At 38.4% G+C, this 16,800-nt stretch overlaps 2 protein-coding genes across 6 annotated transcripts in view; both read right to left on the reverse strand.

Moving 5' to 3' along the window:
• clocka (clock circadian regulator a) overlaps positions 1–4,482 on the reverse strand; it is a 41,862-nt gene extending 37,380 nt beyond the window's left edge. The window contains exon 1 of one of the 2 annotated variants that reach the window (XM_079474153.1): positions 4,273–4,482. The gene's annotated coding sequence lies outside the window, so the exon portion shown is untranslated. The remainder of the gene's footprint in view (positions 1–4,272) is intronic. The other variant, XM_079474152.1, reaches the window with a different exon arrangement.
• Positions 4,483–8,668: 4,186 nt separating this feature from the next.
• On the reverse strand, positions 8,669–15,983 carry nmu (neuromedin U). Of its 4 annotated transcripts, XM_079474222.1 has the most exons (10): positions 15,809–15,983; positions 13,540–13,595; positions 13,378–13,425; positions 13,153–13,212; positions 13,025–13,054; positions 12,660–12,710; positions 11,621–11,695; positions 9,629–9,682; positions 9,065–9,110; positions 8,669–8,873 (listed from the first exon to the last, which is right to left on the reverse strand). In XM_079474222.1, the coding sequence occupies exons 1-9, from the start codon at positions 15,951–15,953 to the stop codon at positions 9,075–9,077; spliced, it is 555 nt and encodes a 184-aa protein (XP_079330348.1). In that variant the 5' UTR covers positions 15,954–15,983; the 3' UTR covers positions 8,669–8,873; positions 9,065–9,074. The 4 variants fall into 4 exon arrangements, with proteins under 4 accessions (XP_079330348.1, XP_079330349.1, XP_079330351.1 ...); XM_079474223.1 differs by lacking the exon at positions 12,660–12,710; XM_079474224.1 differs by lacking the exon at positions 11,621–11,695 and having other exon boundaries at positions 8,670–8,873.
• Positions 15,984–16,800: the final 817 nt, after the last annotated feature.

The following is a 16,800-nucleotide window of genomic DNA, read 5'->3' on the forward strand; positions in this document are numbered from 1 at the left end:
ACACGAAGCCCACAGAAACGGCGCAGGTGGGCATCCCTCTCATTCATGAGCAGAAGGCCCGCTGCGCACACCGACCAATGGCATCCTCCATACCATAAGTGCAATATAGCGTTTTACAAAACATCTCACTATTTGGACTTAAGAACATGATCATACTTCTGTAAACATGCACAGTTTGTTAGCTGCACGAGACAAATACAGTAATATTGTCAAAATCACCTTTCTTATGTTTATGAGGATTTTGTCATTTGTATTGCAGGGTGATTTAAGGTATCCCCCTAAATCTTCTGCTTGCACTCCTAAAAATGATATATTGCTCCTAGTTAAAGACTTTAGTCTGGAGCCCTGTACAATATGTGACAGTTCAAAGACTAAAAGCGAAAGTGAAAACACTAGTCTGACTCTTAGCCCAAATGCAACAATGACATTTTCTGTATGCTAATAAGTACGGCAAGAATCGATTATGAATCGAATCGTGACCCTAAGAATAGATACTGAATCGAATCATGAGGAACCAAATGCCTACCCCTAATAGATAAGCGCATGGTTACAGAGGCTGTGCATACACTGTGTGACAGAACATATCCAAAATCTCTTCTCTTTAAGGTGTGTGTGGTGATTTTATCAGACGATGTGTCTTATAAAACAGAACTGACAGCAGAAAATATGTAAATAAAAATGGCTTTATTGGCCAATAAGCAGTGTGTAGAGAATCGAACCGGTCTGAACTGAAGATGCAACTTCCGCTGCATTTACACTCTCTCAGAAATTCGATAATTCCCACTTCAACCTAGAAATAATTTATGGAATGGTGCTATTTTTATGTTAAAAGATACTTAATGTTTACTAAATACTTTTAATGTTAGTAAATCCGACATTACTTCCGAGGTGTCTTGAACGCAGTATTAAAACTAAGTGATGACGTCACGAATATGTTCATTCGCATGTGACGTCATCAAGTGCTAGTTTCACAAAATCTTAACAGAAACACTGCATTGGTTGCTGCAATAAACAATCCCGTTAGAGTCAGTATGACACTTTATCTAAAGCTGGCCAGGCCCTATTTCGCAGAACCTTAATAACTTCAAAAAGCTATTTGCACAATCTAAGGAAGTGAGGGGCACAGTGTTGCTTAAAGGCTTCAAAAATGTGCCCTCGTTGACTTTTTATAGTAGGAATAATAAATACTATGGAAAGTGAATGGGGGAAAATTTTGAAGTGAACTACTACTTTAATTGTCAATGCCTTTATGTACTATCATCTGTTCTTCTGCAATAAACAATTTACAGATCGCAGTCCGATGTAAACAGTCCCGTAAACACACTTTAATCAAAAAGCTTGACATTGAACACAGCTAACAAGGTCAATATGGCATTAAGCCATTGGCTGTCTATTCTGAAATGCCTTCCAAGTACAATAAGGTGTCATTGCAATATTACCGTAAATTACAATGGGAGACACTTCTGTCAACCCCAGCAGAGTGGTACATCAAGTGTCATGGCAATAAGCCGGAGCACAGTAACCACAAACACTGGCCTACCTATCTATCGTTTCCTTTTGCTTTATTACAACTATAAAATCTCTCAAGTACACAGTCATCATCCAAAACACCCTTTGACCCTTATTAGAAAGCCATACTCACAAAATCAAAACATGACAACTTGAGACGGAATCTATAGGCCTTGTTGGAATAATTCTGCATTGCACACATTCTGCACAAGACTACTAAATCCTGGCGTATAAGTGTCATCTGTTTTTGATAAGTAAAAGTTCATTTGAAATCTTGATCATTCACTTCTTAAGCAATTTTCAATATAAGTCATCATGCATACACACATGTATAAAACAAGCATGCGTCATGACTCAAATTCATATGTCCGTTATTACCTTTAGGGTTCTTAAATGACTGCAGCCAACAATGTCAAATAGGTTCATGCGGTAACAGTTTTACGCCACACAATGTAAAGCTTTATGTCATTTACATTTTAGATGCGAGACTAATGACTCATCACTCATCCGTCTCAATACAGGATGTCATAATTTCATCCAAATTACAGTACACACACATCCTTTATTTCTTATAAAAACCTTGCCTTTTATAAGTCTGTACACAGTGACTATATGGCAAACTGACTTGTCAAATCAATTTGACAAAAGCTGCAGTGGAGAATTTGCTGTAAAATGGCCATTTGGGTCCAAATCAAGGGATGTGTGATACACTGACACACTTTCAAATATAGCAAGACGTGCAAGGTTAGTTTAGATTTGCACATGCAATCAAAAGTGATAATGGACAAACCTGCTAGGTCAGATGGGCATGACTTTGCATGTGGCTAAAGGCATAATCGATGTTTTTACTGATAGGGCTCAAGCCACACCAACATCCGTACAATAGGGCCAAGTAAACAATCTAACAAGTCACAAAGTCTGTGGAACTTCTTTGATAGGTTCATCGTTGGATCCTTTGCAACAAAACTTCAACAGCCATACTTAACCAAACCACCACACAATACTATAATGCAGTAACTTGTTAACAGCAACCAATGACATAAACATGAATAACAAAATGAAAGTAAAGTAGGGAATATAATTTGTTGACGAACGGCTGTTTTAGAATAAGATCCTGTGGGAAATTGCATCCTGTGAGAGAAAAACACATTCTTGTATAGTCTTTAAACTGAAGGACTGATGTGAATCAACAACTGCGATGTAATAAACAACTTGCTTCATGGTTTCTTTTTACAGGGATTAAATAGGGCGTTTCATTTATTTACCAGGACTTATTCACTCTCACGTGGGGGATAAACACACTTTATCTTGGCGGAGGTTGCACTTTATTCTGTACTGTGGGGCTCCTCGTGCAACGATTTAAATCAGCACGGAGTTAACAAGTGCATTTGTTTTGATGTTATCATAAAATATAACATTTGCATTTTACCTTTATGCATTTCGCAGACGCTTTGAAAGTGCATTGCATTACACTTTGCTCTTTGTGTTTCTGAGTGTGTGCAATCCCAGGGATCGAACCCATGACCTTGGCGATGCTCACGCCATACTCGAACCACTGAGCTACAGGAAAGCTTCTAAAACAAAAATATACATGTAACACGGACTGTCAAACTAGCTATAAAAGACCAACTCATTGTACAATGAGCAATGCAACCCAAAAGTGCCTACCAGGACAACATTTATCTACTACCGGTGCGTTCCCATAAACGTGCACGCGCCTGTGATGCCCAAAATACTACGCAGGCAGCTCACATAGACCGCATACTGTCAGCATATGCTTAACGTATTTTGGCGACAAAATAATCGTCTATTGACAGAACGACGTATCAAATATAAAATGAAACCGTGGCAACCAGCTCCGCTTCATAAGCCATATTCATTTCTCCTCTTCTTAAACCCGAAACATTTCTTACTCGAGTCAAAACGTAGATTATTTACCTTTTTGTGTTTGTACGGTTCAAACCCCTCATAGAAACCCCGTAGGTGAAAGAACGTACACTGTCACCCGTTTAAATGAAACGAGAAATACCGGTATCTCTTAATTTCGTCGCGGTGTCTTCGGTCGCATTACAATTAAACAGAACAAGCCGTGCGACGCGCGATGCAGCGAGACATGTCAAAATCTCCGGCTACACGACGCCCGCGAGATGTTAACTCACGCTCCGCGTTGTGTTTAGTAGCAGGACATTATGTATTCAGACCAGCTCGCTACAGGTTGCTCTGCCAGAGCCGCGGCAAAACGGTCAGGTTAAATTGGATTTCATTCCCGTCCTCACAGTCGCCATCCCGGCGAAAGCAAACGGCTGCACGTTACAATAAACGAGCGAGAAATCCCCGACCAGAGCTCATTTATTCAGCGGACATTCTTATCAAATACGGGGCAAAACATGACCCGAAGAACCGCGAGTTTACAGTCGGACAGCCGCGCGTAACCAAGTGCATTGGTGTTAAATTTAGCAACAAAGTTTAAGAAGGCGAACCGCAAAGATATATAGTTTCTGCACCGTGCGAGGCGCGATCGAGACGTGCTGGCTTTAAATCGGTTGCAAACATTTGGCAGCGACACATCGTACACTCCCCTTGTCTCACTAGGGTAGAACAAATGTGGGTCACCGGGCCTCCGGATTCTTCCCAAGCAAGCATTTAAAAAAACACACCACTGTATATTCGCCGCTCGTGTCAAATCTGAAACAAATACGATACTACGGTCGCGCATCTCTTTATCAAAATAACGCTGTTTTAGAAACCCGCTTGTCGCCTTACCTCTTTTATCTGCCGTCCAACAGGGGGATTTTCTTGCTCCTTGTTTTGGTTGAAACGGCAGTGTAGGATTGAACTAGAGTTAGAAAAACAGCAGGGCCTACCCCAGGCTTCCCACGCGCATGCGCAGTAGCGCCGGGGCAGAATCCCACACAATCTGGCAACACAAACACAGCCTACCTGGACGCAAATGCGGTTCATCGTATGTGCGTCGACGTCATCAATAACACAATGGGAATAAACAGCGATGAGAGCGCCTTCTGTAACTTTGAAACACATAGCCTACATGATTTTAACATTTATCATCCGAAACCATTCTATATCCGTGTAGTCTATTTTATTGTAGCACAAATTAAAATGATTACAATTAATTAAAAATGAAGAACTGCAATGTGCTGCCTCCACGTTACAAATATATATACAAAAATGTAAACGGCAAATACGTTGATATCTTTTAATGGGTGTGAGTTTGATGTTATACAAACGTTCCCAATCTTTGCCCCACATGTGTCACTCTTTTCTTGGCGGAATGCCAATTAGGTCAAACACGCGCTACAGCCAACCTTGATTGTGTGAGAGTGCGCGCGAAAGGTTTAGGGCGTGACGCCTTGAATGACCGTTCCCTTGACCAATAGAAAGATGATGCGTGTGCACGACTTGCTGCAGAGCTCTTCATACGGGAAAATAGTTTTCCATTAATATGAGAAGGCAAGACAAACGTATTTGTAGAAGTTGTGGGATTGTTTTATGTTGTGCAATAAAAAGTTGAAATTTGTTTTAAACGAGCCTTTAAGTCAGGTGTGATTTTACAGCGATCTACTTTAAAGTCGATAAACGGTTTGCATTTGGTTTATATAGTAGGCTATATACTATGTGAATGCAGCTTTTAGTTGAAAAGAATTGAGAAGAATTTATGAACCATGTCTTTTTCCGAATGTTTTAATGGGTTCTCTTTTCTGTTGCTGTATTTATTTTACACAGTGATGATTATTGTATTATAAACATAAATAATAATTGCACAAGAAAATAATCAATGATGTTTTACGGTAGACTAAATATACTGTGTTAACGTACTGTGATAGTTTTGCCTCGAGACACAGCACATTTTATGATACAAAATCTAACTTTTGCTGGGTTTCGTATTAGTTGAGAGCTTGTGACATCTAGTGGTACAAAGCTTTAGAAATCGCACAAAGCTCTTTAGGTACAAAGTAACCATGTGGTGGCACTATGATCACACTAAATATCCGTCTTTCATTCCGCGATATCATTTATCATTCCGTGATATCATTTATTTATCTACACCTCATTAACACTAAGATTGGTGTTTTCAAATAAAATATTTGATATATTTGATATTAAAAAGAAGTCATGTAATTTAACTGAGAAGTCTCCATCTTGATGAAGAGGGTTGTTTTCCTTTTTAAAATAAAAAAGGTTCTCCAAATTTATAATGCTTTTTTTATTATTTTATGCTTTTGGCAGACCCTTTTATCCAAAGCGAATTATATTGCAATTCCCTGGGAGAACCCACGACCTTGGCGTGGTTGGTGCCGTTCTGCTCTTGCCACAACACTGAGCCACAGGAAAGCAAACATTTCTTTAAACCTATTATAGTTCAAAAGTCTGCATCCTCTTTAAATAAAATGTAATAAACAACGTTTTGGGGTTTTTAAAACAAAATAGTCTGGCATTAATATATAATAACGACATAAGGTTCTGGTTTATTTCATTGTCACTAATTAAATTTGCAAAGTGTGGTATTGACCATATACTTTGTATGAAATGTAAGATTTCCCTGCTTCTGTTATAACACACAAAATGCTATTGTCTATTCAAAGAGGCCCATAGTACCCTGCTACTGAAGAAACACACTGCACCGTTAGATAACCAGTTTCTCTCCTGCCCTTCATTGACAAAACTCTTGAGCGTGTTGCGTTCAACCAGCTCAACTTCTTTCTCATGCATAACAACCTCTTGGAGAGCAACCAGTCCTGTTTCAAGAGGGGTCATTCCACCTAGATTGAGCTGCTTTTGGTAATTGAAGACAATGACAAGACGGCAAGAGCAGCCTCTGACTCATCTGTACTCATCCTACTGGATCTGTCTGCTGCCTTTGACACCGTTAACCACCACATTCTCCTGTTATGCAGATGATACACAACTCCACATGACATTTCAGCCTGAAAATCCGACTCTTTCTGCAAACATTCCAGCATGCCTGAGTGACTCTTAGCTCTGGATGACGGACCATCACCTGCAGCTGAACCTTGCAAAAACAGAACTGCTTGTAATCCTGGCCGACCCAAAGATTCATCACAACCTTTCCATTCAACTGGGCTCATCAACAATCAAACCTTCCAGAACGACCAGAAACCTGGGAGTGGTAATCGATGATCAGCTAAACTTCAAGGATCATGTTGCCAGCACCACCCGGTCCTGTAGATTCCTCCTCTACAACATAAGGAAAATTAGACCTTTCCTGTCCGAGCATGCAAGTCCTAGTCCAGGCTCTTTTTCTGTCCAGACTGGACTATTGCAATGCGCTACTGGCTGGACTTCCAGCTTGCACAACCAAACCTCTACAGATCATCCAGAATGCAGCGGCAAGAGTGGTCTTCAATGAACCGAAGAGAGCACACGTCACTCCTCTGTTCATTCAGTTACATTGGCTCCCTATAGTCGCTCGCATCCAATTCAGAGCTCTGCTCTTGGCCTACAAGAGCACCACTGGTTCGGCACCCCTATATCTTCACTCGCCAATACAGATTTATGTACCCGCCAGATCCCTATGCTCAGCAAATGAAAGACTACTTGTAGTGCCATCCCAAAAAGGGAAAAATCACTCTCACATGCCTTCTCTGGATCTGTTCTACATTTGTGGAATGATCTGCCCTCTGCAACAAGATAAGCAGAATCTGTTGCCATCTTTTAGAATCCATTGAAATCGAATCTCTTCCGTCAGCACCTGACCGATAAGTTCTGCCTTCTATCTCTAGTCCTGGGCTGGTCGCCACCCACTAAGCTGTTGATTCCACCCTGGCCGCCACCTCCAGTTCCATCAGCTCCTCCTCTGCTCTTGTCCCCACCGTCAGCTCAGCTGACTCCTCCGTGACTGCGGCCTTCAGCTCCACCCTGGCCTCCGCCCCCTGCGCCGCTGGTTCTGCCTCCAGCTCCACCCTGGCCTCCGCCTCCTGCGCCGCTGGTTCTGCCTCCAGCTCCACCCTGGCCTCCGCCTCCTGCGCCGCTGGTTCTGCCTCCAGCTCCACCCTGGCCTCTGTCTTCAGCTCAGCCTTGGTCTTCTCCCGCCACTCCGTATATGTTTGTGTATATATTGCCTTTTTGTTCAGTTCTGGGTTGTCGATTGTTGTTGAATGTTACGCTCTCATGGTTTTTGTGTGCGTGCATGGTTTTCTTGTCATTCTGTGGATGTTTTCTTACTATATACTGCATTTGGATAAGCTCCCTGTTTTCACTTGCCCGGCACGTAACACATTTTAACACGTATAATCAAACTTTGGGCTCATTAAACTGATGGCAAAAATATGAGTCTTAATAATAAGTCATATTAGTAAATAATTAAGCTCTTCATTTAGCCATATAAAGCATACTCCACTAATAAACTAATGTGTCTACATAAAATGTCTCAAGGCTACAAAATAGACCTACTGTAACAGGACTGTGGTCTCAGTAACCAAGCAGTTCCCTTGTCACAGCTGTTCCTTTTCATTTTAACCATCCATTTAACCGGGTTACGGTTTTATTGTGACTATCTAACATTAACAAGCTATATATACTCTTTGACAGAGTATTAGGTTTCCACACTAACTTTTCTCATAATGTTGGATTGATTGTGTTCGACATCTTTCCACAACCCTGAAGCTGACTTTTTCACACCCAGACCCATTTTACACACACCCACTGCAGGACTAATGTGTTTTGTGTTATTCCCTCCAGCTCTGTCTGTATACCCATGCTTCACGTGTCACAACTTTCAAGAGTTCTTAAGCATTGACTTAACGTACTTAATGAAGTTCTCACAGGCCCCAATTCATATCAACAGTATGACTACAGCTCAATGAAAACATGCGTATTTATGAGAACAATGGACCATTTGCAACATTCTACTAAACTAATGAAAAAGATGCTTATCTTAAGGATGTGGTTAACAAAACATGGGGTCATTTTTACACACCAATCAAATTAAAACAGGCGTAATCGGAAGTGAAGGCTAATTAATACTATTGGACTGAACAGATGCAACGATAATACAAACACACATTCATTTAGCAACAAGCGGGCAAGCACAGTCCCAATGGTTTCAAAAACTGCACAATCATTTTTGTTCTTTGGTAGTAATGTATATATATACAGTAAAATCACAAAGCCACAATGAGGAAACATTTTATAATGCTTTTAATTCAAAAGACACTGCACGGTTACACAAACAGGACGGTTTGACCAATAAAATACTTTATTTGGATTTAGTGTGTACATTCAACATCACAATTCGAACACGGGGAAGGTCGCAGGAATGTGCATGACATGACGGTTCAGGTTCTCTTGCTCTGGATCACACATCTGTAGGACGGGGTCTGTTGGCGCTAAAAGAATTAAGGAAGACTCGAAACCTTTTTCTCGACATCACAATGTATTAAATAAATGATTTTGCAGGTTTATGCAAACATTGTTTAAATAGAAATCCCTTTAGTTTACAAACTACTAAAATAAATTAATGTAAATCCAGTGCATTTGTAGCGTATTAAATGGGAAATGAGATCAAAAACTGATATACCTGAATTCTTTTACACATACTCAGCAGATCTTCTTCCATTTCGTGGCTGCAATATAAAGAGTATTTTACCACAAAGAAATACTTCTAAAGCAATAGGGTAAACTAATGTTGCTGTCCTGGAACCTTGTATCTCCATATTTCACGATTTTTATTATTTACTATAAATCATTATTAGTCACCCTTTTTGTTTCTCACTGCATGGGTTTTGCAAATACATTTTATTGGTTAGAAATTAAGTGCTCGTCAATTTTGACAACACCGTGTTGAATCATACGGTGTTCATTCATTTCCTGAAAAACAGGAAATTTGAACATCTGAGGTTCCGGAAGGATATACAGGTACAGTATGTTTAAACAAAGCATGGAAGCTGAAAAGGCCTTAGGAAAAACCAATAGTAAATACTGTAACATCTCATATTCAATACATAAACATTACTGTAGCATGTGTTGTCCAATCACTTCCGTCACTGTGTACACAATACATTCTATTCTTGGAAATGTAATGGGAAGTGTGTAATGGACTTCCCTTGCATGTGTTAAACAATAGTAGCCAAATATAATATACCCGATAAAGGAAGTACCCTCTGCTCTGGATCCGCCCTTGTTCTTGACGGTCCTCCTGTGTATAAAAACAATCATTTTTATAGATTTCTACAACACAATGCAAACCAAAACTCCTAATAAATGCGATCTAGAGAACATTTCCTAACTCATGGACCTACAATAGATATTCTGTTCACCATTGTCATGATTCTCGTGGTGAGACACGGAGAGAGGACCCAGATGCAGACAGCGGGTATGGGGTTAACAGATAATTTAATAAATAAAACGAATACCCACAAGGGGTAACCGAACAAAACATGGCTACAATAACATGACTAAAACTAACTACACAAAGACTTAAAATAAACTCAAAACAAGAACTACAAATACACTGAACTAGACTTGACAAGACACATGGACTCACAACACAACCACAATGAACTAGCACGAGACAGAAGACACAAGGGCATTGAATAAGGGAGCAAATCAAGAGGGAAACAGGTGTAGGGCATTAATCAATTACGAGGGTAACGAGAGGATGGGAACAAAGACGAGACAGGAGAGAGAGTATGGAAGGCCATAAGAACAATAATTGTCTCTCTCCACATTAAACATGAGGTTCTGTCATGATCCTGCCACTATACATGATGCAGCAGAATCATGACAACCATAGCAGGTTTTATGAAGGCTTTTATGTTGTGAAGGTTTAAATAGCTTTATCTAGTCTACGTCAAATCCATTTCCTGTGACAGGATGATGTAACCATCATTTACTGTGGTTCTGTTGTGTGTTTAACTCCTATAGCACGATAACCTTTTTAGCCTCCAATTACCTCTCAAATGGACAAGAGCAGTTAATGAAACTAAGGCTGAACCATTTCACATTGTGTACATGGGATTAGATGCACTCAAACTCTTTTCAAACACATGCATGCACAGATTTTCCATGTGCAAACATTAATGCTTTTAAACACAATGTATATTGCCATGTGCTGGACTGGCCATCTTTTCAGGGTGTACCCTGACTGTGGCCCATGATGCTGGAAACGGCTTGAGCTCATGCAGTTGCTTTGGAAAAAGGGAAGGATGAACACAATTTTTCTCACATAAAAATAATCAGATTATCTTCTTGAATCTGCAATTGTCAAAAAGCATGTGTAGCTCTATGCTTCGTAATATACCGGTATTGTCAATTACCGTGATATAAACAATGTATTATTGATATTGTGTTATTGACAAAACATATTGTAATATCGTAAATAACTCTGCTCGTTTAAAGTTCAAATTTTAAAGTAAAAAATCTCTATTCACTGACAAAAAAATAATAAAGAGAAAGCGCAAAAATAAAAATTAAAGATTAATTTGACTGATACCATTATTTAGTTTAAAAACTGTGATAGATATTGTGTTATATTCTTTAATCTAGTGAAAATCTGATATTGTGACAGCCCTATGTATATTGTGACAGCCTTATATGTTTGTGTGGTATGTGTGCAAACAATTTTTAGTATTAATTGGCAGTTATACGTAACACTTAACACTTCATTAAATTAACATTTACTGATGGTCAGAAAAGAAGCAAAGTCATGATGGGATGATCAAATAGCATTTGACATTTCATGAAGCATGAGTGGAGAACAATGTCTCCATGCATCCCAATATGGTTACTGTCTAGTAAGTGAATAACATTCATTCTTTATCCGCAGGACAGGCTTTTTACCTCTTTATAAAAATAACATAACAATGTCAAAGTTTGTCACATCATCATTCCAACTGAGAACTGGAATAATTATTAACGTTGTGATGTAACCGCTTTGCATTTTTGTTATAATGACACCTATTCAGAATGGATTGAATTGAATAACCTGTATATATATTTGAGTAAAACACACTTTTGAATGCACATTCTTGTTTTGTATTACTAAATGTTTTTCAAGTGACACTTGTTTCTCGTGTGTCATACTCACAGCACTACTGAAGTATGAATGAATGTTGTAAGCATGCAGGATACATACATTTAATTTCATTCTCCTGCTTCTTCTTCTGTTAAGCTGGGGTATGAGTTCCAGAAGAGGGTGCAACACAGAGGACTGACACATACACATATATAAAGAGAAATCATGAAGACAGACATGGAGAGATATGAAACCCATGAACACCACAGTCGCAGAGAGGACCGTTGCACACTTGTTTGTCCTCAGTGTGGCTTAGTGTTCATTTTGCACACGAGGTGCCTTAATGTTAAAGAAAATGTGCATTCACATGCTGACCATGCCAGACACATGACAACATATGAGAGGGAATGCTAAGGAATGAAATTGTTTTGTTTTGTTTAGTTTTGGAGCGTAGCAAGCAATTGTAAACATGAAGTCAGTTTAGGATTAAACTGCGTACAAGCAAAAAGTTGCTTGTGTTCCATGTTTGAAGCGGTGGTCTTTTTTATGTGGTGAACATGCAAGAAATCAACAGTAGGACCTTCACATGAAGAAAAGACAATCAGTCGTTCAATTCCTTTGACAGCATCAACACAGAAGGTTTATTTGATATTAAGATGAAGTCAGGATCTCTTCTCATTTGTGCTGGTACCAAATATCTGAAATTCCAATTAAGAGAAGATGGAGACTGAGGAAGTGTCCGGGGAAAATCAAGTGCAAATTATTGTATTTAAAAGGGAAATTTTGCCTTTCTAATAATTTAGAAAGACATGTTATTAGCCACACAAAACTGCTCTAAACACAATCATTACTGCACCTTATGGTTCTCCTCATTTTCCCAGTGTGGATGCCGCCAACAAAAATGAATTCAAGGATGTCAGAGGTCAGCATGCATAGAATGGGAACTAAATGTGTGTTTTTGTACATGTTTATATCTAGTTTGTATTCGTCTGAGTACACATCTTAAACTTCGGTTTGAAACGACATAAAAGTATAAAATAACAATTTACAGTATTCAGTCTGAAATCACAAAGAATAATTGCGGATGGTGCGGCGCAGCAAGAGTGGTTGAGTATCCAAAGCAACAGACATTACTACATGAACTCTTAAGCAAACCTACCGTCCCGTGTGACAATCCAGCACCATTCGGTTTAGTGTAATGAAATAAAAACTACACGCACATGGACAGACACACAAACACATAAAACCAGATGCAGAGACGCAGAAAAAGAGGGACACACATATGGAAACAAAAAAATCGAAAGAGCGCAACAGACAAATACATCGACATTCACACAGTGAGACAGAACAGATTTATCAAACATACAGCACAAAACCGTAGAACAATTACAATGAAACATACATGAATAGACAGATAAAAAGATAAAGGATGTTGATGTTATGATGCCATCAAATTGTCATTGCAACGAATCTGTTTCTGTGGCGACGTCACATGCAGATTGACTGCAGATGTCGAATACTCACCCTTTTGCTGGTCTCTCGAGCTGTGATCTCCTGCAGATACAAAGATTAAAACATGGAAATGTCTTATTATGTTCATTTGTAATGTTTTAAAAGACACAGGGAGAGCAGGCAATACAAATGAAACTTACATTGGATTTCTGCAGTGATCCCAGCATTAGGAAACACAGGTCCTCCAGGACATCAGATGTCTGGCAGAGTTTAAGAGAAAGGCAAATGGATAATAGACAGTTTAAAAGTCTGAGACCCAGCCAAATGAGCAAAGCGAATAAATGCTTTTTCCTTCTCAAAGCCATACACATAGTTAAGTGGCTCTTACGCAAATGGCAACAACACTTCAGTACTCTTTTACTCACTCTAAAGGATGGGTCTGCAGAGAGGTAGAATGAGCAGAGGGTTGTTATCTAAATGAAAAGACATAATTTATGATCTCTGAGGGTTAACTGTCAAAAGGGTTAACTGTTGAGAAATGCTCGATACCTGGCCAATTTGGAATCATGTGAGTGAATTATGCACACCTGGGTAAGTAACTGGTCTTCCTCTATTGAGGATGGATTCAAGAGCGCTGGAGCACCTGCAATTCATGTGGAATGATTAATAGTATATGTATTTCAGCAAAAATGTTATTTACAAGTAAGCATAATAAAATATCTACAAAACTGGCATCATATAGTACACAAATAGAACAATCATTTCATTTAGATTCATTATTTTCAGTTCTAAAATGCTGGGTTGTTTCAACCCATTGTTGGGTCAAATATAAACCATTTGCTAAGTTAATGTAGCCCAAAGGTTTTGTTTGTATTTTTTTAGAGTGTAATAATAATATTCCAATAGATCAAACGTTTACCAATGATTCAAAGTTCTCGTTTTAAATGCAATTGACAAAATATATTTTATTGTCATAGGTCTCTTGAAATTGCGAAACAGAATTAGCAGGCAAGTCATTCTGCGAGGCTTGAATCCTTAATCATGTGGTTTGGCTCTACAGGTCTGACATTCATTACTGCTGTCAGTCTTCTTGTTTTGGTGTTCAGCCACTTTTCTCAATGGAAAAAGCTGTAATTTATAATTTGAGTTCATTTATTGATTTATTGAGTAGATGCCCTGACCAAACCACCTTTTGAAAGCAGTACTCCCAAAAGGGAGTTGTATAATTGAGTTCTGTGTTTAAATTATCGATCGCCATCATTAGACTTTCCGTTACTTCACCAAATAAATACAACTACTTAAATGCATTGGAAAAGAGTATATTAGGTTATTATACAGCACTAAAAACAGTACCAGGAATACATATTTAGCATTGAGAATGTCCATGTAATGATAGAGCTGCGTTTATCAACTGGTTCACCCTCTGGATCTCTTATGACATTTAAGAACCAGTTGTGACAATATCATTCTATTTCTTTATCAGTAAATGAGGCACATAGTTGTCGCGGCTGCTAATCTGACAAATCTCTCTTGACATTTCTGATAGTCTTAAATAGCAATTCAAGTTTTCCACACCTTAGTGTCATCAGAATTCATTATTAATGCGCTATCAAAATCTGCAACACTTCATCTTATTTTTCTTGTGATAAGTAGTTTGGGGTTTTGAAAACAAACACGTTATTGTTATTTTGCAGATAATCAAGTTTTCCTTTTTATTTTTTCTGGAACAATAAGAATAATTCCCCAAATCATTCTGACATTTTGGAAAGTATTGTTGAATATTTTTCAAAACCTCACACAATACGATCTCACAGCAACTCACTGTAGGAGGCATTTCTTGGTCATTGGTTTCAATATTCAGGTTTGACAGCTTTTTCTGTCACTCTCACATATTTCCAAAAAGATTTTGACTTTTTTTATTTACCCTTATAAATGACAATTTGAGCATCGTCAGTATCAAAGCAAGATCAATTTTATCTCCTAGAAATCTCCCTATCGTTCATACACTTTGGGTTAATGCATCACAGGGACGCATTCCTGCATTGGTCCTAAATTGGTTTTATACATTATGTGAATGAGATCACAAGCCTATTTTGTACATAACACATTAATGCAGCACATGTTGAAACCATAGACAGATAAAGTTAGCCTCTGCATCAGTGAAAAGACAATTGAATGACAAGGCAAATACTGAACCGGCAGTAAAGGGTCGAAAAGTAATCGAAAATCTGTTGAAATATTTCTGTATTACATTTGAAATGAGGATGTTAGCCAACATTTTGTAACACATTTTGTTCTCAGCTTAATTACATATTAAACCTTTGTCAATGTCTTTTGTTAGTGTATCTTATGTCATTTAATACATCATTTTAAAATGACTTAAAACCAATTAACTTAGATACCGTCACACAAAACAAAGCTTTAGATTGTCTAATAAATGTTGTCTGTTTGAATTACAAAATGTATCAAACTTATATACAAACAAAATATATACAAATAATATTTGATTGTCTTTTACTGAAACTGTTTGTGATATTAAGATCCTTTTGAACTTAATGTTTGACCCAGTGTTGTACCTCTTACCATTACACAGCTACTGTATATTTATTTTTATGACTATAAATTAGGAAATTAGAATATAATGCTATACATAATTACGTATTCAAAAAAACAGAATAGACTACCATTAAACAAATTATGTTGTATAGAACGCAAACATCATTTAAGATGGTGAGATAAGAGAAGTTTTGCTAAGTAAACATTTTAGAGACTTGAGGCCAACTAAACGTTGTCAACAGCTACTTAAGATGATAAAACACACAAAAAGTGACAAAAATCAGATGCTTGTTTACTTACTACTGGTGACTGGTATCAAAGAGATGAAGAGAAGTGCGAGCATCAGGCTTGAGCTGTGTACCGGACTCATTGCGCCGTGGTGCTGATCTCTCGGACTGGCGCTCGCGTTGTGAGATGATCCGCTTTCACATTGACTGCTACTCATTGTAAATCGCGTTTGCGTTTCTTTCCTGTGGTTCTCAGTCGGTTAGCCTTAAAGGAAGAATTTAAACTCTCCCAGTCACACACCCACTTCGTAAAGTACGTCACCATGCACGAGCCCCCAGTGCGTAAGATTAATCGATGCCCACAAATCGTCATGTGATGAGCGTCATTGCGCACTTTCCACATATGCGGGAAAAACGCTAAACGGGGACATTATTACTATTCTCATCCGGAAGTTGTAATGAAAGCAAACTTTGGAAAGGTAACTCATGACTCGTGATTTTTGTTTCTCTATGTGTTTGCTCTGATTTATATAAATATTTTCAAAGCTCTTGTTTAAATGTGGATGTTTAATATAGGTCACAAAAACGTTTGGAAAACATAATAACCTTAATCATTCATTTGGTCGTCCCTCTGCTGAAAAGAGGCTTTACAGATCAAACAAACGATACGTCAAAATTCAGAGACTGTGAAAAGACTACATAATGTGTTATATTGCTTTAATCATGTTTACTCGCAAAGAAAGAAAAACATTTACCAATGGAAACCAAAAAAAAGAAGTTTCAGCACCACGGTTCGTGGACAGCTCCAGAGCACTAGAGCCGAAAGAGCCAAACCTTATTTGCGCCCTCAGGATGCTGTTAATGTGTTAATGAGGAAACAGATGTGTGATACAGTTAGATTTCAAAAGTATGTCCTGCACATAAATAGATAAACCCTGCAGTGAAATGACTAAGACATTCGTGCGTAATAATTTCGATGTGTATAAACAATTGAAGCTCATTTTAATGTAATTAATTCCTGGAAATTTGACTCACATGCCAACAGTAGCCAATCTAGGTCCAATT

This window comes from Barbatula barbatula, assembly GCF_947034865.1.
Source record: "Barbatula barbatula genome assembly, chromosome: 15".
Lineage (NCBI taxonomy): Eukaryota > Metazoa > Chordata > Actinopteri > Cypriniformes > Nemacheilidae > Barbatula > Barbatula barbatula.

What these genes read in the sequence shown, in the direction of transcription:
- nmu (XM_079474222.1), bottom strand. Translation starts at nt 15,953, where the DNA reads ATGAGTAGCAGTCAATGTGAAAGCGGATCATCTCACAACGCGAGCGCC. An exon ending in AAGACCAGTTACTTACCCAG is followed by an intron (nt 13,426 to 13,539) that starts GTGTGCATAATT and finishes CTTTTCATTTAG; the next exon opens with ATAACAACCCTCTGCTCATT. An exon ending in CTGCAGACCCATCCTTTAGA is followed by an intron (nt 13,213 to 13,377) that starts GTGAGTAAAAGA and finishes AAACTCTGCCAG; the next exon opens with ACATCTGATGTCCTGGAGGA.